The 23,511-nt window shown below is 35.2% G+C and overlaps 4 protein-coding genes across 4 annotated transcripts; 3 read left to right on the forward strand and 1 right to left on the reverse strand.

Moving 5' to 3' along the window:
• Positions 1–765: 765 nt before the first annotated feature.
• On the forward strand, positions 766–3,489 carry LOC118058807 (subtilisin-like protease SBT1.6). Its single transcript, XM_035071560.2, has one exon. It carries the CDS (start codon positions 816–818, stop codon positions 3,135–3,137), a length of 2,322 nt encoding a protein of 773 aa, XP_034927451.1. The 5' UTR covers positions 766–815; the 3' UTR covers positions 3,138–3,489.
• A 6,825-nt stretch (positions 3,490–10,314) lies between these two features.
• Positions 10,315–12,796, forward strand: LOC118059037 (protein EARLY-RESPONSIVE TO DEHYDRATION 7, chloroplastic). Its single transcript, XM_035071845.2, has 4 exons — positions 10,315–11,236; positions 11,577–11,743; positions 11,859–11,943; positions 12,382–12,796. Exons 1-4 carry the CDS (start codon positions 10,434–10,436, stop codon positions 12,572–12,574), a joined length of 1,248 nt encoding a protein of 415 aa, XP_034927736.2. The 5' UTR covers positions 10,315–10,433; the 3' UTR covers positions 12,575–12,796.
• A 208-nt stretch (positions 12,797–13,004) lies between these two features.
• On the reverse strand, positions 13,005–15,602 carry LOC118058808 (amino acid permease 3). Its single transcript, XM_035071561.2, has 8 exons — positions 15,413–15,602; positions 15,179–15,311; positions 14,834–15,067; positions 14,651–14,744; positions 14,345–14,559; positions 14,002–14,159; positions 13,683–13,910; positions 13,005–13,590 (listed from the first exon to the last, which is right to left on the reverse strand). Exons 1-8 carry the CDS (start codon positions 15,458–15,460, stop codon positions 13,165–13,167), a joined length of 1,536 nt encoding a protein of 511 aa, XP_034927452.1. The 5' UTR covers positions 15,461–15,602; the 3' UTR covers positions 13,005–13,164.
• A 4,624-nt stretch (positions 15,603–20,226) lies between these two features.
• On the forward strand, positions 20,227–23,116 carry LOC118058810 (proteasome subunit alpha type-7). Its single transcript, XM_035071562.2, has 3 exons — positions 20,227–20,518; positions 21,166–21,580; positions 22,827–23,116. The coding sequence occupies exons 1-3, from the start codon at positions 20,346–20,348 to the stop codon at positions 22,986–22,988; spliced, it is 750 nt and encodes a 249-aa protein (XP_034927453.1). The 5' UTR covers positions 20,227–20,345; the 3' UTR covers positions 22,989–23,116.
• Positions 23,117–23,511: the final 395 nt, after the last annotated feature.

Raw genomic sequence — 23,511 nt, forward strand, 5'->3', positions numbered from 1 at the left:
AATGTAACTAAAGTTTTTAGTTTCTATGTATCAAAAGCAAAAGCACTTGTCGAGTATAATCACATAACACAAAACATGTATAAAGACTAAGTTTTCTCGTGGTTGCTATAGTTCATGACTGGTTAATTTATTTTAAATAATTTTAAAAAAAATATAGTTCTTTTACGTTTCTCACTTTTTAAATCTTTTAATTTCAGATTTTTTAATGAAGATTTTGTATCCTTAGTTGATGTTATGTTCCAGCTAGTTTGGGATCCCATGGCAAGTCAACTAGATTCCAAACCCTTCTGCTAGACAAAGTTTAATAATAATACTTATTATACATATTTTAAATTTTAAAAATGAAAATACGTCTCAATATATAAATAGTTAAATAATAAACACAACTTCCTTATAACATAATTTTTTTTTTTCTATTTGCTAAGAGAATATTACTGAATATATAAAATAGAAAGCATGCGTAGCTTACTAAAATAGAAAGCATGCTAAGAGAATTTTTTTATCTAGTTTAAGTATGGTTTTTACTAAAAAAAAAAACTATGATCTAGCCGTTAGACAAAGATAAAAAAAAATTCATTAGAAAATTATTCAGGTCACACGTCATCAATCTCTTTTCAAGAAAATATCTGCAGACGTTTCCAAATTCCAAGAATTTTTAGTTAATCAACAATTAATTAAACTGCTAACCAAGCTTAGTTTAATTTAAGAAAATAATAATAATACTGAAAAAGACAATAATCTCTTTATTCTCTCTTATATCTCCCCCTTGTCCATCGGTCACAGACACGCACTTCACTTCACTCTCAACTTCTTCCATGGCTCCATTTCTCTCCTCTTCCATCCCCCTCCTCCTCCTCTCCTTTCTCCCTCTCCTCTCCCTATCCTTCTCCACCGTTGATCAACCCTACAAAACCTACATCATTCGCATTGATTCTCAATCTAAGCCCTCCATTTTCCCCACTCACTACAACTGGTACACCACTGAATTCACTAGCACCCCACAAATCCTCCACACTTACGACACCGTTTTCCATGGCTTCTCCGCCATACTAACACCAGACCGCGCCGCCACTCTCAGCCAACACCCATCAGTCCTCGCCGTGATCGAAGATCAACGGAAACAACTCCACACCACTCGGTCTCCTCAGTTTCTTGGACTCAGAAACCAACGGGGGCTCTGGTCGGATTCTAATTATGGTTCTGATGTTATCATTGGCGTTTTGGATACTGGGATCTGGCCTGAAAGACGGAGCTTCTCGGATGTCAATCTTGGGCCGGTTCCTGGCCGGTGGAAAGGAATCTGTGAAGTTGGCGAAAGATTTACAGCAAGAAACTGCAACAAGAAGCTGATCGGTGCCCGTTTTTTTACAAAAGGACACGAGGCAGTGGGTGGGGCTATGGGACCGATTAGTCCTATCAATGACACTCTGGAGTTTAAGTCTCCGCGTGATGCCGATGGTCATGGGACTCACACGGCATCAACTGCGGCAGGAAGGCATGCGTTTCGTGCTAGCATGGAAGGTTTTGCAGCGGGGATTGCGAAAGGGGTAGCTCCGAAAGCACGTTTGGCTGTGTATAAAGTTTGCTGGAAGAATGCAGGATGTTTTGATTCTGATATTTTAGCTGCTTTTGATGCTGCTGTTAAAGATGGAGTTGATGTCATCTCGATTTCCATTGGTGGTGGTAATGGGATTTCGGCGCCTTATTATCTTGATCCGATTGCCATTGGTGCTTACGGAGCGGCTTCTAGAGGGGTTTTTGTTTCCTCTTCGGCTGGGAATGATGGGCCTAATTTTATGTCAGTTACGAATCTTGCTCCTTGGATTGTTACTGTTGGTGCTGGAACAATTGACAGGAGTTTCCCTGCTGTTGTTGTTCTTGGTAATGGGAAGAAATTATCTGGTGTTTCGCTATATGCTGGTTTGCCATTGAGTGGTAAAATGTATCCTCTGGTTTATCCAGGGAAATCAGGGGTTTTGGCAGCGTCACTTTGTATGGAAAATTCGTTGGATCCTAAGATGGTGAGAGGGAAAATTGTTGTTTGTGATCGCGGAAGCAGTCCAAGAGTGGCTAAAGGGTTGGTTGTCAAGAAAGCTGGAGGTGTTGGTATGATTCTTGCTAATGGAGTTTCTAATGGTGAAGGATTAGTTGGTGATGCTCATTTAATTCCTGCTTGTGCTCTTGGTTCTGACGAGGGTGATGCTGTTAAGGCCTATGTTTCATCAACGTCGAATCCGGTTGCTACTATTTCTTTCAAGGGTACCGTGATTGGAATCAAACCAGCTCCAGTTGTTGCTTCGTTTTCAGGTAGAGGACCAAACGGAATAAGCCCGGAGATTCTTAAGCCGGATTTGATTGCTCCCGGTGTGAACATTCTTGCTGCTTGGACTGATGCTGCTGGTCCAACTGGATTGGAATCGGATCCACGAAAAACTGAATTCAACATCCTTTCTGGCACTTCAATGGCATGTCCTCATGTAAGTGGCGCGGCAGCCTTGCTTAAATCTGCCCACCCAGATTGGAGTCCAGCAGCGATTAGGTCTGCAATGATGACTACCGCGAATACATTCAACAATCTAAACCAGCCAATGACCGATGAGGCCACTGGAAAGGTGTCGTCACCATATGATTTGGGTGCGGGACATCTCAATCTTGATCGAGCAATGGATCCAGGGCTTGTTTATGATATTACAAACTATGATTATGTGAACTTTTTGTGTGGAATTGGATATGGGCCAAGAGTAATTCAGGTGATCACACGATCACCTGTGAGTTGTCCAGTGAAGAAACCATTGCCAGAGAACCTCAATTACCCTTCTCTTGCAGCGCTGTTTTCAAGCTCAGCTAAGGGAGCATCAAGCAAGACATTCATTAGAACAGTCACCAATGTGGGTCAGCCAAATGCCGTTTATCGTTTTACAATCCAAGCTCCGAAAGGGGTTACAGTGACAGTGAAACCACGAAAATTGGTGTTCACTGAGGCCGTGAAGAAGCGGAGCTTCATTGTAACCATAACAGCCAATACCCGGAATCTGAGCATGGGTGATTCGGGTGCTGTATTCGGGTCAATTTCGTGGTCGGATGGGAAGCACGTTGTTAGGAGTCCCATTGTGGTGGCCCAGATGGATCCCTTGTAAGCCTGTTACTTTCAATCCGATCATGTCTTTTTGATCGATAATGTTGATTGGTAGGTGGTTAAGCACGTGCTTACTGCTTATATAGCAATAGAGAGTGTAAGGCAGCTTAAGTGTAGAGCTTGCTACGCAGAAGAGTGTGGCTACCCTTCTTTCTGTGGCTGCCATGTTAGGAACAAGGCCAAGAACTGGTTTACAGGGGTGGCTAGTGTGAGTTCTTTTCTTCTTCTTTTTAACCTTTTTTCTTTGTTAAATTATATATGTTGCCATCCTTTTCTTTCATGTAATGTTGTATGTATAAACTTGACAAGTTTATATAAGCAATAGTTTAATAGATAATAGTCATTTTGATGTTTCTGAAGACTCTTTATTTTCATGAAAATTGTTTTTGAAAAATATTTGATATTTTTTATATATTTTTTAGATTGTTTTGATATAATGTTATTAAAAATAAATTTTAAAAAATAAAAAGATATTATTTTAATATATTTTTAAATAAAAAATATATTTTTTAAAAGAAAACTTTACCTTTCATATGTCTTATATCAAGACAAACAATAATTAAGATAATAATTGAGATTATAGAAAATATTATTAGTTTGTTTTCATTATCTCTGTTTTCCATATCTTCATGTATCAAGACAATAATTAAGCGTTATTAGTTTGTTTATTGAAGGGTATTTGAAATAGCAGTAATCTTTACCTTTCATGTATCTCATATCAAGATAATAATTAAGATTATAGGAAATATTATTTTTTAAATTATTTTTTATTTATAAATATAATAAAATAATAATGTTTTAAATTTTATTTTTAATAATAACACATCAAATCAAATACAAAACCATAAAAAAGTCAACAAAACTATAGTTGAGCTTCTGCTGCAAACAAACACCTCTTCATTAGATTGCGGCACTGGTATTGGCTTTATTAAAGCTTTTACACAAGTCAATAGGTTGCAGCTGTCTACATAATGGTCTGTTTGAAACTTGGAGTTTTACTAGTTTCTTTTATTGACTTCTTCTCATGGCCTTTTAGCGACATATAATAATGTTTTAAGTTAGATTGTGATTGATTTATGAAATATTTTTTATTTAAAAATATATTAAAATAATATGTTTTTTATTTTTTATAAAATTATTTTTGATATCAATACATTAAAATAATTTAAAAATATCAAAAAATATTAATCTAAAAAAAATTTAATTTTTTTTAAAATACTTTTAAAATATAAAATCAAACAAGACTAGAAAATTTTTTTGTAAGCTTATGCATGCTTGGATTATTAACTCTTGTGAAACAAAAAAATCGTATAGAAAATATGGAATGTGGAATTGTCACCCACCAGATATTCTTCTTAAAGGTGGATGATTAGTAAGATTCAAAATGCTTTAGCTTTAGTGTTTTACACCTGAGTTTTGATTATATTTTTGAAATCCGATCCGATCATTGACCCAGTCGACCCTCTGGGTCACGGGTCAGGTGGGTCAACCCGGGTCAACCCGGGTTAACCCAAAAAAACCTATATATATATAAAAAAAAAACGCATAACTAATTACAATATAACACTTACTTAAACCAAATTTAAATTATAAACTAATAACATTGTTAATCACACAATACAGATTCAACACAATACACTGAAATAAAATTCACTACTGTGATTCACTACTGTAAATCACTAATCTGATTTGGCAAGAAAAAATTAACACTTAAACTAGCTTAAACCAGCTGTGATCCTAAATCACTAAATCTGATTTAGCACTGTTAACGAGTTCATTAATCTTTAGAGTTTTACTAACGATTAAAGTTTTTAGCTTGAGTGATTCCTTGTTATGCTATCTAAGCCGTTTTAATCAAGTTTTTATATTCACAATATTCAAAACATAACATGGACAACCTTGCATATAATGTCTTGACAGTTTTGTAAGCATGTTTCCTTCAAAACATAACAACTTTGTCACTCTAAAGATCCTAAGGCTTTTGTTTGTTATAAACAATTGAAATCGAAGACCTGACCTGCAGAACTTCGATGAAAAACATGAAATAGTTTGTGTAGGCTAAGCCAAAGTAAAATTCAAACCCAATCAGAGGTGCACCAAAATCTTTCCAGCCGGATGTGAACTAGCATGCATGTTTATTTTCATCGGTCAACTCTCAGGTCAAAGGATCAACATTGATCAATATTGTTCAAACCTGTTGTGGGTTGAAAATTGCTGCCAGAATCTGATTGTTACGTTAGCCTGCAGCACTTACAAAAGTTAACGGCGATGGAATATGGGAAGTTCAGGGTTGCAAAAGCTGAAGCACATCAAGACAACCTAACCTCCAATTTGAACATACAACAAAAAACCTCCAATTTGAACATACAGCAAAAAACTTGAATTTTTTAAACCTTGTATTATATAAGCTAGTTTCATCTAAACCGTTTTAATCAAGTTTTCATGAATTCAAGTTTTTGGGCCGATCAGCATATGTAGCTCATCCTGCTCATGTTAAATTTGGCACTGCTTTGTTTCCTACCTTGGAGAAGGTAATTGTGATCGACTACGTCCCCAAAATCAGTAACAACATTCATCATGCAAACAACAAAGTTCTTATTTTTTTGGCAGAAGTTGAAATCGGGCTAGAGAAACTGAGTTGATTGGCAGAAAAAAAAACAAAAATCAAGCTAGAGAAACATACCTGAGATGACTAGGCTACGATTGAATCGATGGCTTGGGCTCGATAGCTCGACGTCCCCTGCCCCCTCTGCTCCTCAGCTGGGTTTCAAAGAGGAATTAGGTTACTGATTTAATGGTTTTGGTGCGTTCTTCATCAATCTTTCTTTAGTCTTCAGTCGTTCTGCGTTTTGTGACTTTTGTCACTTTAGAAAGCTGAAAACGACGTCGTTTTCATTGACAGGGAAAAAAAAAAAAGTGATCGGGTCTCATCCGGGTGTGGCCGGGTCGACCTGCCGGGCCGGTCCGGGTTTTAAAACTATAGTTTTGATATATTCATATTAAAAATTATTATTTTTTAAAAAAAATTATTACAAAAAATAAACTTCAAATACAACCGTTATAATAATATCAAACACTACTAGTTTTTACCCTTTTGTATATTATTTATCCTATGTTTTGGTATTAAACATCTAGGGTTATGCAATAATGCACATGTACAAATATAATACAATTAACTCATGGTATGTATTATTAACTATTGGAATCATGTATTTTATAATCTTAAAATGGAATTTCTACTGCCCTCTGAAAAACCCTGCAACAGAGGAAGGAGTTGCATCTGCTGCATAAGAATATTCATGAGATTGAGATTGGATGCTGTATTCCGAGACCATAAATGTTTTCTCTTCATTTATTTCTCCCTTTTCTTTCCTTAGATGTCTATCTTTTGGAAATGTTTGTCGCCGGAGTTGTATCGGTCTCGTTGGGTGTTTCATCGGAGGGAAACTGGCTGGTTGATTGAGATGGTAGGACCTGGCAGAGATCAATCATCTATGATTTTAACCTAATTTATATCACCTATACAAGTCCCAGAAAGAGGCCCCATTTTACCTTATTGCATTTCATGCATTGATTATAAGGACGTGGATGATGTTTCCTGTGATGGAAATTTCTGTAAGCACAGAAAGGAACAGTGGTATAAAACTGGTGGATCACATTAACCGAATCTGCTCCTACCATTTAGCCACTTAGCAGACATCTTGGGCTGGCCATTTGTGCCAAGGAAAGAACTCGATTATATATTTCATGCATGTGTATGGATAAAATTCATCATATTCGATGGGGATGGCTAGCTAGTTGCAGCTCCAAAAGGCATGGTTTATACTAGCCGGCCTAATCTCTTGGAATTTTTTAAAAAATAATATAAATTATATCATGAAATTTTACCTAACAGTTTAAATTATTAAGTTGAAATGATTCTTTAATATGGTATCGGAGCTTTAATGATCAAACGGTCATGAGTTCGAATATCATCATCTCTATTTATTTGATAAAAATTAAGCACAAATTAATATAGACTTGTGCAAGTTTCAAGCTAAAAAAACTTTTACTTGAACGGGTATGTTAAAAAATAATATAAATCATGTTTTGAATCTCGCCTAATAACTTAAGTTATTGGGTTGAAATGATTATTTAATAAACAAAGAAATTTGATTTGCTTGCAAGTTTTTTATATATTTTTTGCTTCAAACCTTAGTCAGAGAGCTTTTCCTTTGAATATTGTGAGCAATTTTCTAACCACAATAGAACCCGATGGTTCCAGTTTATTAATGAACCATACCGACAATTGTGAATTATTTTCAAAGCTTCGTGAGAGAATCGGAAACTTAAGCAGCACTTGATCAGATAAAATACACCTATGTAGATCAAACCAATGAATAAAGATGCGAGTGGTGCACCTTGTCTACGCAAACTCAGCCAGGAATCCATTGCAAATGACCTGTAATTGTTTGCTTTTTCCCGACTAAATTATATGGATCCTGGGACTGGAGTAGGCCCTGTGTGCTTGAAACCACAAATGAAGGTGAAGCTAGCTTGCAACAAGATCTTACCCACTAAAATCAGTTTGGATTCTTGGCTTTTAAGTGGGAAAGCAATGTGTTCATATAGTTCTTAATGAAATGTTTTTGGAACCACTACGTCTTTGTGGTTTTGTAACAATCCCATAGAATCATCTCAGCTGCCTAAAAAATTGACTCTTCGGGATGTGAGGGTTGGGTGGGCCGGGATCCTATAGCGATCAGATTACACGTGGCATAAACAAATTAATAGGATTATTTGATTGATACGATTTTTGTTTTATTATCTGAGAACGAATATTCATCAACTCACAGTGCCTTGATATGTATTTTCACGCATCACCATGACCGTATGCGCGTGCTAAGTCCATTCATGAAGGATAAGATAGAAGCTTTCTTTTCATTATGAATACAGTTGTATTCCTGACAAGGGGAAAAAACAAAGAATGAAGAACAGCAAGAACATAAGCTTCTGAAAATATACAAGTCGACATAGTTTTCATCATTGAATGGGAGATCAAATGAAAGGGTTTTCTCTCTCAAACAGTGATGTCAAATACAATACAAAGGTTAAATCCACTAACCTCAATGGCATTTTGCATCTTTTACTACACATGTGTACGCATATGCACAAGACAGGTCAGTTTAGGAAATGAAGCAACTTAATATTCTCTCAGTGAAATAGGATGTTAAATCTTCAAACACCAGAAAATCTTCAAACACCCGCGTCTGTGCAAGGGGTAATTTGAAACGGTATGCACATGAAACAATTTGTTCCATTAAATATGCCATCCATCCAGGGATAATCTGGAGGCATCCAAATCATCAGTTCATATTTAATGCTCGGTGGCATTAGTTACCGATGCAAACGCAGGAAAAAGGGGCAATCGCAGCATCTAAGAAGTCTGTGCAAGGAGTTATTTGAATGCAGACAGGTCAGCCATGACTCATTTCATGGAATATACATCCATCCCGGCCGGACAACCTGGAGGCATCCCTGTCAGTCCAAGTTTTCTGTGACCATTTGCAGAGCTATCAAATTCCGAGTCAATTACAGACAGCCTTCCAAAATATTCTTCACAAAATACCAAATGACTATCGACTACAGTCATGTGGAATCACAAAAAATACCAAATTTTGGCGAAACCCATTTGTCGCATACCCAGGGATTGCAAGAGAACACGAAATTGTCTTTCTTTGAGAATCAAACAGTTCCCAATGAAATTCTACATGACCAGAAGAGACTGATCAGGAGTTTTGAATAGTTTAATGAAGTAATGCTAGAACATTGACGTTCGCATGAATCAGAGAAGGTATTGAGATGCAAAATAACATCACTTTAAAAAGCATTAAAAAGGCTGTGGATATATAGCATTTTAATAAAAAAATATTTTTTTATAAATAAACAACACTTTAAAAAGTAATCACAACCACACTTCTCGATAGTCTTAAAGATCATTTGGAAATGCATTTATTTTTTTTAAAATATTTTTTTTATATATTTTAAGATCTTTTTAATGTGCTGATTTCAAAAATAATTTTTAAAAAATAAAAAATATATTATTTTAATATATTTTTAAATAAAAATATTTTATAATCGCAATTTTCAAACCTAATTTACACAGTTCTTGCTGGTACTCTAGTAATGAATACTCTGGTAGCTCCAGACTTTTCTTTATGGGCTTATGGAAGGCATTGGATGGATTGCATGGGTTTTAGGCTAACATAGCCCAGTAGCTATTGATAGAGCCCAGAGGCCCCAGACCAACTCTTTCTTGTTGCGCTATTGAACAGGGGGAACCAAATTTATGCCCCAAAATTGGAGGGAGTTTTTCTGAGAAGGCCTCGAAATTCAAAAGTACTTTTTTTTTTTGGAATTTTGATTTTGAGAATGTTTCTCAGTTAATTTCTATATAAAAAGATAAGATCTTTCAAGTTCAGTTAATTTTGATGTTATATTTTCTTTGAGCAATATTGGAAAAGATTAGCATTTAGCATGATCGTAGTAGATGGAAAGGCAGGAACAAAGTACAAATGTTGAGAGATAAGTTGGTGTTTTAATAGTTAGATTTTTTTTATTCAATAATAATAAGAGATATTTTCGAGTCCGCTAAATATCTGATTGAGACTATATTAGTTTTTGCTTTTCAGATTTTTTTTAAGTTGTTTTTTTTTTAAGAAAACATTAAATTGCTATTTTTTTAGTATTTTTAATATGTTAATATCAATGAATATTTATGGATTAAATTTTATATTATCCTATACCCAACTCAAAATAAATATCCAAGTCCAATTTGAACTTGAACGAACATGATTTGATTTTTTGTATACAGAACCCAGCTTTACTGGATATCCATGAAGCAGCCCTGAAAGATACAATTTACAAAATATGAACTTATCTATAATTTACTTACCCCTACGTGTAGCTTAATTAATCAGACAAAGATGCTTAAATTGATACAAATCCCTTAAGATACAAAGCACCTGTCCAGCAATCAGGCCGTCATCTTAAATAAAATCTGACACCTGACAAGATACGGTTTCACACGGCCAGCTCCTAAGTTAGCCACGTGGCTGTTTTGTTTTGTTTTTCCTCAAAGCTCCCAGTCGACACGGCTTCTAATTCCTTCGATCTTAAGATCACAGAAGCCTTTAAAACCCCCCCACCAGCCTGACAGCCCTCACTCCCTGTTTCCTCCGAGAAATCTTTCTTACCGAATGCATCTCTGAAGCGCATTTCTCTTTACCCGCAAGTCATTCTCTCAAACCCAGAAGCCATGTCTACTTCTACTTCGTCCTCTTTGTATCCTACTATTGACATGAAAGACGTGGCAGGCAACAAGAAGAACGAGGCGGTTTCACCACTGGATTCAAACTCCGAAGCCCGTGAAGAAATCTTGATCAAAATCCCAGGATCAATCGTTCATTTAATTGAGAAAGATCGTAGTGTAGAATTGGCTTGTGGTGACTTCTTTATTGTGAGTCTTAAACAGGGTGAAACCACTGTTGCTGTTTTTGCTTGTGTAGATGATGATATTCGGTGGCCTTTAGCTAGAGATGAGGCAGCAGTTAAGCTTGATGAATCACATTACTTCTTTACTCTTCGTGTGCCTGAAAATGAAACGGATGGGGGTGAGTTAAATAAGGGAGAGGTTGAGTTGTTGAATTATGGGGTAACTTTTGCTTCGAAAGGCCAAAAGGGCTTGTTGAAGGAGTTAGATAAGATATTGGAATGTTATAGTTTGTTTTCGGTGCAAGAAGTGAAGAAGAGTGGGAAGTCGAAGGTAATTGATTGGAATGTAGCGAAGGAGATATCGCCGGATGAGTTGGAGAAGAATAAAGAATTGATGGAGAAGAGTTCTTCTGCGTATTGGACAGTGTTGGCTCCTAATGTGGAGGATTATAGCTCGTGTATTGCTAGGACGATTGCGGCCGGGTCAGGGCAGCTGATTAGGGGGATTTTGTGGTGTGGAGATGTGACAGTGGATAGGTTGAAGTGGGGCGATGGGTTCTTCAAGAAAAAGATTCGTAAGGGTAAGGATTCAGATATTAGTCCAGGGACTTTGAGGAGGATCAAAAGGTTTGTTTTTCAACGTTGATTATTGATTTAATTTCTGATTTTAAGGTTTCAATTCTATGTCTTGCACATTTAGCCATCTAGTTTTGCTATTTATTTAAGAAAATTGATTATTAGGATAGGCTGTTCTTATTATTCTTTGTTCGTGGAAGTGGTATGGTTAAAACAAAAGAAGCATGTTCTTTGAATTTTGGAGTTGCTTTGCTATGCATATTTGTGTTCATATCTGCATTTTAAGGATGTAAAAATAATTTTCAATATGCTTGTTTCCTCTCTTAGATTTGGGTGACTCAATATCGAGCGGTATGAACTGAAATATGATTTTATCTTGGGATATTTGCAGGGTAAAGAAGTTGACAAAAATGTCAGAGAAAATGGCTGTTGGGATTCTTTCGGGGGTTGTCAAAGTCTCTGGATCTGTTACAAGTCCAATTGTGAACTCTAAAGCGGGCAAGAAATTTTTTAGCCTATTGCCTGGTGAAGTTATTCTTGCTTCCTTGGATGGATTTAGTAAGTGATTCATTCCCCATTGTTTGGTTTATTTTTTCTCAATTTGTGTGGTTGCTAAACTGAAATCTAACTCACAATACCGTTTCCTCCCCTTGTCTTTCGTGTGCTTGTGCAGTCAAGGTGTGTGATGCTATTGAAGTTGCTGGAAAGAATGTCTTGTCAACCTCATCAGTTGTCACAACTGGACTTGTCTCACACAGGTATATCTTAATCTAACTCTTAAATTGACGCTCCACTTGAATCATCCTTATCACGATCAACCTTATCGTCCCTTCCATTGCTTTCTTCAAATAATTATACCGTTGCTGGCAAGTTGGAATTAAAATTTGTGGCGATTCTGTTCCTCTGTAATGGAATCTTTATGTTTCTATAAGGTTTCTAGTTGCTTTAGAGACAGGTCCTTTTCCACTCATCTAGGTATCTGGCCGCCAGTGGCATATACAGAATCTTACCTTAATCTTCTGCCCCTTTGCATCTTGCATTGACATAGTGTTAGAACACTACAGTTCGTGAATGTGCTTTGGCTGGATAGAGCTGGAGTAGATTTTAGATGAGATATAGTCTGAATCGAATAGTGTGCTTTCTGTGCTTCTACATGAGTACGCATTTGATGTTATGATTGGATATTTCCTTTACAGATATGGAGAAGATGCTGCAAAGGTAACACACGAAGGGCTTGATGCTGCAGGACATGCTATTGGCACTGCTTGGGTTGTGTTTAAGATAAGAAGGGCTCTTAATCCAAAGAGTTTCTTCAAAGCAACAACTCTTGTAAAAGAGACTGCAAAGGCAAACGCGGCTAAAATGAAGGCTAGTAAACACAAGAAGTAAAAGACTAAAGTCAACTGGTCTTGTTAGGTTTTATTTTATTTTATTTTTTTAATCTGTTTACGGGAACAAGGGTTAGGAAATACCATGAGGCTTCTTTTGGCCTGTAGAATTTGTAAGGGCTAGGGGTTCTTTGGTAGTTTGTCAGGGAATGCAAATCTGTAGTTGTATGTTTGATTTTGCTCACTTATCTAATGGATGATTCAAGGAATCGAGTTCATGTCTTCTTCGTTTCTTTTACCTGAATCTTAGCAATGGTTCTCTTACATATTTAATGTTGTGGGATAGCCTAATTGCTTGAGCTAGTACATCTTTTGAGGATAGCATTAAAGTTGATCAAGGGTTCAGGCTTTAAAACTTGTTGATCAAACAAGAGTTCCTTGAATCTGCAGTTAAGCACCTGACATAGCACCTGCACGGAATAAGATGTGTATTGGTGGCTGACAAAAGGATATCTGTCTTAAATTTTTTGGAGATTGCAAAAGATACATTCCAGTCCATGCAGGACTCTTTAAGTTCTTCAATTTATGTACTTATTGACACGACTTGACGAATTCCCTTCTTGAAATGCCTACTAGCGATCCATAGCTCTCTCAGTAACTGGTTTTAAATGGCTTGTAAGTTTTGAGATCCAAGACAACCCCGGCAACAGATCCAACAGCTGCGGCTATGGAGATCATGAGGCAAGTCATACTGAGAATCTGGAGCCCTATCCACTGGCTTGTCCATCGCCCAATCTTCTTCTGAGAAATGTACATCTCAATGGGAAAGAAAACTGTCAATGGCCAGAATCCCATGGCACCGAGGAGTCCGACAACATCATTGAAGAAGGGCATGAGCATGGCTATTAAAGTTGTCAGCATAACAAATATTGTTCTCCATACTAGCCGGAGGAAGTTCAGCTGGTACACACCATAAAAGGGGATGGGTACCTCATATTCTGCTGTCACAAAATCGCTCTTAGGCCACTTCCGAGCACTCCATTTTTCTACAAATGCAAACAATGGCTGGCAATAGACCTGCAAGAACACCATGGAAAAATCAAACATGAAACTCGAATCTTGTTATTAATTCAGAACTTGTAAGGTTATCATTGCTTGAAATACCAGACCTGATAAGCACCAACAAGATGAACAACGATTGCAACATTAGCGATGTCTAATAGCCAGTAGGGGTTGTAGAATCCAAATCCAGTCAAAAGATTTCCAGGGGCCAAATCACCAAAAGCTGCATAGCCCATGCATCCACAGAGCAAGTAGAAAATTGTAGTTATAATGATGCTAAATAAAGTTGCTTTCTTCATGGTTTTGTATTCTGCAGGTGGAGATCTTATTGTATCCTGCAAATGAAAAGGCAAGCACAGGTATCAATTGCTGGACTACTAAATTTACCCTCAATGACTGTTCCATGAAATGTTGTCAAAGTATTACCTGAATTTCGATGAGGATAATGGAGAACGAGTAGGCAAAGGCAATGGCTCCAAGAGCTTGCAAACTTCTCCATAGTTTCTGTGTAGAGGTAACTGGTCCAGCATGTGTTTCCGTCCCTATACTGATACCAGTCAGGCTTCCTTTGAAGGTTCCATTTCCTGCAAATGAGAGTGCAGAGGTATTCTTTGAATTTCATTATACACGACTCAACTTCCTATGCTTGTGCTAAGTCTTTCCATTTAATATCTTTGCTGCTGAAGTAATTTCTAGATTTGTTTCTGTTTCTGTAAATAATGAATAATGAGATAATCAGAATCACAGTGATGTAATTTTTTTTGTATACCTGCAACTTTGCCTATACCAAGACCCAAACCAACTGTAGAATATGTGAAAGACATTATAGCAGCCACTATAGAAAGCCACCATACTTGATCAAAGTCTGGTATCTGAGAAAATAAGATCTCTATGATTCCAAATGTTATCATAAACCCATTGCTTGACATATGACATGGATCTTTTCCTCCACTGCTATGGAAACAGTTTGATCTCTTTATTGCCCTAAAATCAACAGAAAAATATTTCAAATATCAATGGTTATTGTGTACGTGATCTAACGTTCATTACAAGTAGAAAACAAAATGAAACTCACATCATGCTGACTGATGCTGCAATCGTATAACCAATAGCAACACCAAACAAATTCAAGTATTGAATCCATCCACATAACATCACCTTCCGTCCTCCTGCAGCCGACACATAGATATTTTCACCATCATGCTCATGATTATAATGACAATTTAGCCAGCTGCAAATGATGGGAGTATATTCTTACCCAAGTAAGATTTGACAGCATCCATGTAGGTGTAATTTCTCTGTCCCGTGAGAGGGTCGCCAGACCTGTAGCACTGTGCTAGTAGATTCGAAGTGTAGAGATTTACAAATGCAAATAGGACCATAACAGCTGGTCCTGCAACCCAACCGAGCTGCGCAATGGCCCAAGCCAATGATAGGACTCCTGACCCTATAACAGCAGTGATTATGTGGGAAGATGAAGTCCAGAAATTTCCTGCACCATCAAATTTTTAACCCTCACTAAACGAAATTAACAAAGTGCCCGAAGAGTAAGAAAACCATCCAAATTCACAAACAATAGTTTGATATTCAAGACAATGTTTACCTGTTCTTTTCAAGCGACCATCATCATCAAAGCACTTTGAGTAATTGGATTGAGGGTTGATAGCTTCACTCTCACTAACTTTAGGGTGGACTTCCACCTCTAAGTAGTGCCTGATATCATGCCTTTCATCTACCTGAAACATTGATGGACACACATATGAAGTATAAAGAAGGCAAGATATTAGTATTTCTAAAGAAGAATTAAAGTGTACATCTCATTTTGATCACAACATACCACTCCATGGTTGATTCTGCCAGGCATAGTTCGACTCCTAGGCAACATGGTTCTAAAAAACAGAAACGGAGAGAGAAAGAAAGGGATTAGAAGGATTGTTGCAAATAGAGAAAGGTGTTTCAAAAAATGATATGGTAGGAAAATAAGGCAGAGAGAGCTAGAAGGAGGGTGATTGGTGGTACAAAATACGGAGAGAGTTAGGCTTTATATAAGAGAATAATGACGTGAACAGGAAAAATACTGGGATCAAAAGTGGTGCCACACGCGTTGTGAAGAATCATGTAACACGCTCACCTTCTTAGTGCAGTTCAAAAATGTCCTATCAAATTTGAATCAAAATGGAAACAGCACTAGAAATACACTATTAGTGATTCCTAGTTTCACATAGCCTCTGCCCTGACAACTTTTGTAATAATCACAACGTGCACACTTGCTGAATCTTGAGTCCTGGCCTTCTGGTCCTTACCAAATACCAACCTCTGCTGCCTCCAAGCATACTGTGAGTTATGTATAACATCATAAGAAGGCAGAATGAGACCTTAAACAATAAGAAATATCTCTAAGCATCAATAAAAAGCTAAGCATATCCACTCCAATTCAAGCTTTGGCAAGGTGGCAAAGCAGTTTTAATAGAGTTGTTTACATCTGCTAGATTATGCTCTAGTGATTGCTTGCAGGTGGTTCGATATCCTGATGCATCATGCACCACAAAGAAAAAAGAAAAAAAAAACTTGGAACTAGTTAGAAGGTAATATAAAATTATTCTTGAAATAACATCTTAAGTTTTTTAGTCAAATAACATAATATCTAAATCTACATGATCAAACACTCTTGATGATGTTTCAAAAATCCAACTAGTCTAGGAATAAAGCTCCTGGGTTGGACAGTCAATTAATCAATTGGTCCTATCAATCTACTCTATTTTTTTTAGTCAAGATAGTTGATAGTTTATACTTGATTTTTGATAGGCCAAAGCTACTTATAACAAATACTTGTAAAAGATCTTTTTTTGGTGGAGGTATGGGTTTTATGATGCTTAAATAAATATTTTTTTGGAAAGAGCAAATACAAGAATATTCTAGAAAGAAATGATCTTAAAATATATATACAGTAAAGAATGAAGATTGTAAATCTTTGTTCTAAAGGTCTCATTGTGTATTTATAACTCATAAGGATTGAAATGATTTTATATTATTTTTAAAGATATTATTTGAAGTGAAATTTTATATACTTAAAACTTGTATAGGGTGATAAGAGTTGGTAAATCTATTTTTAATGTACTCTAAAAACTTTTATAACCCTCCTCCCTCCTCCCTAAAAGAATAAATATACCTCAAGTGGAGGGCTTGTTAGTGATGGTCATATCTAGATGTTATTAGACTTGTTAATGTGCCAAGCTAGCATATATACTAGATTCAAGATGTTTGGACTTGATAGTCTGCTAAATTCAAAATTATGAATAACCAATTTTTCATGGATCTAACCTTGGGGAAATGCAACTAAATAGGATGAACAAAACACTGAAACGAGATTAAAGCATCTAGATAAAGATTATAATTTTACAGTCAAGCTGCTGTGGCCTGGATGCTGATAAGTATGCAATTGCTATAATTACCAATTGAAAAGGATAAAAAAGTTGGGTTAAAGTGCATATTAATTGGTCTCTCTATCTCACAATCGCTCCTGACATCAGCAGAATGCAAGTAGACACCAGTACTTCAATAGCTTCTACTGTCAGGATGATCACCAGCATGTCATATGCTAGCTTTTTTATAGTAGTTTGCTAAATGTTTCTTCTTTTATATATATATATGGTTTCCTTTCCTGGTTGCTTTCTTATCTTAGGAAGATGAGTTCTAATATTGAGGCTAGCTAGTACTAGTTATCAAATGACTTTCTGAAAAAAATAAATAAATAAATAAACAGTGTAGTTCGTCAAATGATTATCGGAGTTCTTAAGGATTTATGATTTAACGTTTGAGTTCTGGATCTAATTCTTGGATTATTTCTAAGGCGATACATGGCCATGATCTGTCACCTTCTTGTTCTTCTTCTTTTGACATTCTCATGAGATTGTAAATAATAATTGTAAGAAATAGACTAATCGTTTTTTCTAAGTATAATTGTCTGAAATTCATATACTGAAGAGGAACCTAATTTGTTCACGACAGCAACATTAGGACATATTGCTTTTAAGACGCTGGATTTGATGATAAGAAAAGGACTGATCATTGCAAGGTTTTGGATTTGATTCTTTTAAAAAAGATAACATGTCTATCTTTGATATCTTTGATTTTATTTTTCATGTAGTTGTGAGGAGAGTTTTTTTCAGGGATGTTTGGAAACAATTTTTAAACCATATTTTTTAATTTAAATTATTTTTTATATTTTTTATATTGTTTTAATGTGTCAATGTTAAAAATAAAAATATATTATTTTGATGTATTTATTATTAAAAAATAATTATTATCACATTCTGAATACTTTATATATATATATATATATATATATATAAAAGTTGCAAAGCATTTAAATAAAAAAAATCAATGGCATAATTTAACAGATACCATCTCCAATGATTACAATTAACTACCCAAATAATATAATTAATTATCATTTGGAAGAACCTTCATGTACGTTGCAGCCGGCAAAATGTGAAGCACGAAACCATCTAAAAGAAGAGTTTATTTTGTTTCTTTATTCAAGTGGATGGCAATTAGGGTTTCACACTTTGATTAAAGTGCCAATTTCCCAATAAAGGGCAAGATCCTAATCTTTTTGCTACTTTATTTCCCTTCAAGGACCGCTGTAGGCATTTGAGTAGCCATTAATGATGAGTTAGTTCGTATGGAAGGTGCAGTCTTCTTTTGTGTCAACGACTAGACATCTCCGTGGAGCCATCTTATAGGTCTACATATGCTTTGATTGGAGTTTGCCCCGACAGTGCTTGCTGACCCTCTTGCCACTATCTACACCTCCCACTTCCCATCTGATTGCAAGCTTTTGGTTTTCAAAGATATTTTTAGGAATAATTTTTTTATTTTTTATTTTAAATTAATTTTTTTTATATATTTTCAAATATTTTGATGTGATGATATTAAAAAAATAAAAAAATATATTATTTTAATGTATTTATGATCCTAAAACATTTTAAAAAATAATAATCTTATTATCAATACTTTCAAAACAGGTGTATTTCAGTTGGTAAAATTTGATTTCCACGGTCTAAGATAAAGGAGGGTGGAACAGGAAATGTTGGTCATTTTAGGTAACTAAATTCCTTAGAACAACTAGAAAACATTTAATTGTTAGTTGCTTACGTGCGGGTAACACATGTTGTTGTTGCCTCCTCTCGCAATGCACTAGTTTTTTCAAGTTATCAATATTTTTTTCTACTTAGCTTGACTTGGTAGTTAGCACCCGTACAGAAAGATACACGTAGCTAAGTTTACATGTTCCATTTTAAAGTTTATTTTTTTTAGAAATTTATTAAAATAGTATTTTTTAATTTTTAAATACTTTTAAAATACAAAAAAAAAAACAGGCTATTTACTCATTTACACCCGCCCTATCATTCTCCTTCCCATCAAGCATCTTCGAGGAGGCAATAAAGACATGGACACAATTAACACGCTCGGCAGAGGTAGACTGACGTTGGATGAGGAAAAGAAAAGATAGGGATTTGCACAAACCATAAGCGAATTGAAAAGAATCAGGGATTTGAGGATTTAGATAAAAAAAAAAAAAAAAAGAGTAAGGGTGTTTTTGTTTTTATGCTTTAAAAGTGTTTTTAAAAAAATTTAAAAGTTTTTGTTTAAAAAAATTTAAAAGTTTAAAAGTTTTTGTTTAAAAATTTAAAAGTTTTTATGCTTTAAAAGTGTTTTTAAAAAATTAAAAAAAAAAGAGTAAGGGATTTGAGGATTTAGAAAAAAAAAAAAAAAAGTAAGGGTGTTTTTGTTTTTATGCTTTAAAAGTGTTTTTAAAAAATTTTAAAAGTTTTTCTTATTTTTTTTACTTTAAATTGTTATTTTTAATTTTTTTTCATATTATTTTGCTGTTAAAAATAAATTTTAAAAAATAAAAAAATATTTAAATAAAAAATATTTTTAAAAATAATTACTATCACAATAACTTAAAAAACATATCTTTTAGCTTTCTAATGTGTGCAACATTTAATGTTTTTGTTTCTTTTAGATTTTTTTAATTAATTTTTTGCAGTCCTTTTCTCTAGTTATTTGTCTTCTTATAAAGATAAAAAAAATATTTATTATGAATATTCAGAGTTTTTGATTACGATTTACTTGAATCTATTAAATCACAAGTCAACTTGGATATAGTTTTTAATTAGATCGTACTATGTTAATTTTTATTTTTATTTTTTTAACCCAAATTAACTTAAATTTTAAATTAATCAGGTCTCATGTTAGTCACAAAACTAATCTAAAATTTATAAACATTATATCTTTTAATTGATTTAGAGAGATCCAGAGCTTATTAATTCTGAAGCAAAGGATAAAAATTGTTTAAGAAATAGAGAAAATACAAAGTCTTAAATATTTTTTTAGAAAAAGTATTTCGATTTTTTTTATTAATGAAATAGCAATAAACCCCATTTTCACGAATAATTAATCTGATTTAAAGTTGTTTAAATAAATCAATAAAAAAAACAAAGCCCATCATAGTGCAACGATTTGGACCCAGCAAAAAATAATGGCCCATAAACATAAAAAACAATTGGGCTTGAAGCCCTAAAATAGAATAAAGTTGCAAAAACAACATCGTTTTAAGGGATCATTAATGTTCACTAGTGCGAATTTTAGCTTCCTCTGTTAAAAAACACCCCGCAGATCTCACACTGAAAAAAAGCAAAGGCAAAGCAAAACCCACACTGAAACAGAGCAAAGCAAAAGCAAGAGAAAACTGAAGCGTAGCCATGGCTCGATACGATCGTGCAATCACAGTGTTTTCACCGGATGGGCATTTATTTCAAGTGGAATACGCTCTTGAAGCTGTCCGTAAAGGAAATGCGGCGGTTGGTGTTCGTGGTACTGATATTGTCGTTCTTGGGGTTGAAAAGAAATCCACTGCTAAACTTCAAGATTCTAGGTAATTTTACTCTTTTATTTAATTCTGGGTTCTTCTTGATTTTGTTTGTATTTTACGTTCGTGGTGAAAAGGTGAGATTTTTATTTGGGGGGGGGGGTATTGAGGTTTAGGGTTTAATTGGGGCTTGGTTAGTAATTGATTTCTGGTTTAATCGTGATTGTTGAATGTGACTGGATTTTAATTGGCGTTGCTTACTTGTATCTACTGTGATTTGGCATGGTTTTGTGGTGTTTGAATTGATAATGACCTGATTAGTTCATATATGTATTGATTGATGATTGTCAAAAGAAGTTATTTTGCTTCGCCGTTGATGAATTTGAATTTGGTATTATAATTTTTTTGAAATAACTGTCGATTTTTAGTTAATTAACATGAGTAAGTCTTTTTACTTCAAATCTTTTATTTTTTGCAGCAGCGCTGTGGAATTTGGTGTGATTTTGAATAGTCCTGTCGTATTTTGGTTTATATTGGTGTGTAGAGCTTATTTATGATGTGAAGATTGTTGTTCTTGCTGTTGTTAATTAGGGGTCTGCGTGATTTTGGACTGATTTGTATTGTCTTTGTAATGATATCTAGTGTCTTGTTCTGTGTTCAATTTGATTATCTGTGTAAATGTCATGTAATGTTTTTGCTGGTTATGTTTGCAGATCAGTGAAGAAGATTGTATCTTTGGATGATCATGTGGCACTAGTATGTGCTGGATTGAAGGCTGATGCACGTGTCCTGATTAACAAGGCACGGATTGAGTGTCAAAGCTATAGACTCACTGTTGAGGATCCTGTAACTGTTGAATATATAACACGTTACATTGCTGGTTTGCAACAGAAGTATACACAGAGTGGTGGTGTGAGGCCATTTGGTCTTTCGACCTTGATTGTTGGTTTTGACCCACACTTGGGTGTCCCTGCTCTTTACCAAACAGATCCTTCAGGAGCATTTTCAGCATGGAAAGCCAATGCTACCGGGAGAAACTCGAACTCAATGCGGGAGTTTTTGGAGAAAAACTATAAGGAAACTTCTGGGCAAGAAACTGTGAAGTTAGCAATCCGTGCTTTACTTGAAGTAAGTTACTTCCTTTTATCCAGGTTTACGTTTGAATGTATATGTTACAAATTGCCTGAGCATGCATGGTCTTCCTTGGCATTGAACTTGTGTTTTGAAGCTGCATTAACTGGTGCTTAGGGAGTAGTTCTTTTCAGAGCACATGATAGCTGGCATTAATGTTTAATAATCATTTGATTCAACTGTAAGTTATTTACTTCTGCCACTTCATAAGATTGCTATCATGCTAGTTGAATTGGTCCTAACATCATTGCAAATATAGTTGGTGTATAACCAAGTCTAGTAGAAAGGATTGCTAACAAGCCTTTTCTATACAGCCAACAGGTGTGCAGCTTATAATATTGTGGTTTTGGTTCAACCTCCATGCGTGAATTGCTGTTCTTACATGTTTGACACTGACATGTATGCTTGTTTAATGAAATATATGCATTGTAAGCCATTGCATTTACCTCTTGCCCCATTGTCAATTTTTTTTTGAGAGCTTAAAAGTCTATGCTGCTGAAGGCTCTCTTTTATCTACCTCACAGTGAAACGCAATTTGTTTTTCTGTAAACTTTGTTGTATTTATTTTGCTAACTTCTTAATCTCTTGAGTAGCCATGCATGTATGGATTGTATGTGCTACTTCCATTACACATACATTATCCTTGGGTATTTGGAACTGTTGCTAACATGAATAATGACCATATAAGGACATTTAATATTTGGTATTCTCCAGATTGCTGTAATTCATTCAAAAATCTAAGTTATCTCAATGCTTTGCTGTCAAGGTACTGGTCTTACCAACTAATACAGAAGCCCTTCCATGTTTCTTTGCTTGAAATTTAACCTGTTTTGCATATGATTATGCATCGCTCCAATTGATTTGCATTCATTGATAACCATCATGGAAAACAAAAGGAGTAAAAAGAACAAAAAATGGTCATGAAACTGAGAAACCTGTCAATCTCCTTTAGCTGAAACCCTTTCTCATCAATGGATAAGCTATCTTGGTGTGTTCCTTCTCTTGTTGTTAACGAGTTTCTTAGCTCAAACATCAGTAGTTGAAACACTACTCAATGTGCCTCTATGTGGAAATTAAACGGAGTATGCTAGCAGCTTAAAACTGTGCCATTCCACATGTAACTTCTGTTAGTTTTTCATTTTTTAAGTTTGTCTACAATATTTCAACAGTCACTGGGAAATCATTATACCTGCCTGTTTCTTACCTATATTTACTTTTGTTATGCGTTCCTCCTTGGAATCAGGTTGTTGAGAGTGGGGGGAAGAACATAGAAATTGCTGTGATGACAAAAGACCAAGGGCTGCGGCAGCTTGAAGAAGCTGAGATCGATGCAATTGTTGCTGAGATTGAAGCGGAGAAAGCAGCAGCAGAAGCTGCAAAGAAAGGTCCACCAAAAGATTCCTAGTCGTGCTGTAGTTCCCATACATCACCTCGTACTGTCCATGTGATTTAGTTTCGTCATTGCTATATCACATTTGTTATTTTCTTTTGTCGAACGGCACCTGATTTCAAGACTCCTTCCTTTTGCATTTCTCTTATAGCCTTATCTCTTTTGACATGGTGCTTTCTGCTTAATAGTAATATCGAACATGCTATTTTCAAAAGGCTGCTGAATTTGGTAATTGATATATACCCTTACTTTTAAAACCTAGAAAATAAAATTTTTCGTTTGGGTTCCCAGACTGTTAGATGCTCTTCAATTGAGTTGCCTGTCCATAGTTTAGCGACGCTATCAGCTATAAATAATCGAGAAAAGTTGACCTTTTCCATTAACAGCCTTAAACCGAGGTAAGCAAAGAAAGAGGGAAACTAATCTTCCTTTTCAAGAAACTGAGGAAAATTAAGTTTCAATTTATTTAACCTTGTACATAACTCTAATAAATCCCTAGACAGTGGAAGAAATTTCTTTCATATTCCCAATTAGTAAG

Source organism: Populus alba, chromosome 9 (genome assembly GCF_005239225.2).
Source record: "Populus alba chromosome 9, ASM523922v2, whole genome shotgun sequence".
In the NCBI taxonomy this organism is placed as follows: domain Eukaryota; kingdom Viridiplantae; phylum Streptophyta; class Magnoliopsida; order Malpighiales; family Salicaceae; genus Populus; species Populus alba.

What these genes read in the sequence shown, in the direction of transcription:
- LOC118058807 (XM_035071560.2), top strand. Translation starts at nt 816, where the DNA reads ATGGCTCCATTTCTCTCCTCTTCCATCCCCCTCCTCCTCCTCTCCTTT.
- LOC118059037 (XM_035071845.2), top strand. Translation starts at nt 10,434, where the DNA reads ATGTCTACTTCTACTTCGTCCTCTTTGTATCCTACTATTGACATGAAA. An exon ending in ACTTTGAGGAGGATCAAAAG is followed by an intron (nt 11,237 to 11,576) that starts GTTTGTTTTTCA and finishes GGATATTTGCAG; the next exon opens with GGTAAAGAAGTTGACAAAAA. An exon ending in ACTGGACTTGTCTCACACAG is followed by an intron (nt 11,944 to 12,381) that starts GTATATCTTAAT and finishes TTTCCTTTACAG; the next exon opens with ATATGGAGAAGATGCTGCAA.
- LOC118058808 (XM_035071561.2), bottom strand. Translation starts at nt 15,460, where the DNA reads ATGTTGCCTAGGAGTCGAACTATGCCTGGCAGAATCAACCATGGAGTG. An exon ending in TGGTCGCTTGAAAAGAACAG is followed by an intron (nt 15,068 to 15,178) that starts GTAAACATTGTC and finishes TTGATGGTGCAG; the next exon opens with GAAATTTCTGGACTTCATCT. An exon ending in TGCTGTCAAATCTTACTTGG is followed by an intron (nt 14,745 to 14,833) that starts GTAAGAATATAC and finishes TGTCGGCTGCAG; the next exon opens with GAGGACGGAAGGTGATGTTA.
- LOC118058810 (XM_035071562.2), top strand. Translation starts at nt 20,346, where the DNA reads ATGGCTCGATACGATCGTGCAATCACAGTGTTTTCACCGGATGGGCAT. An exon ending in GCTAAACTTCAAGATTCTAG is followed by an intron (nt 20,519 to 21,165) that starts GTAATTTTACTC and finishes TTATGTTTGCAG; the next exon opens with ATCAGTGAAGAAGATTGTAT. An exon ending in CAATCCGTGCTTTACTTGAA is followed by an intron (nt 21,581 to 22,826) that starts GTAAGTTACTTC and finishes CCTTGGAATCAG; the next exon opens with GTTGTTGAGAGTGGGGGGAA.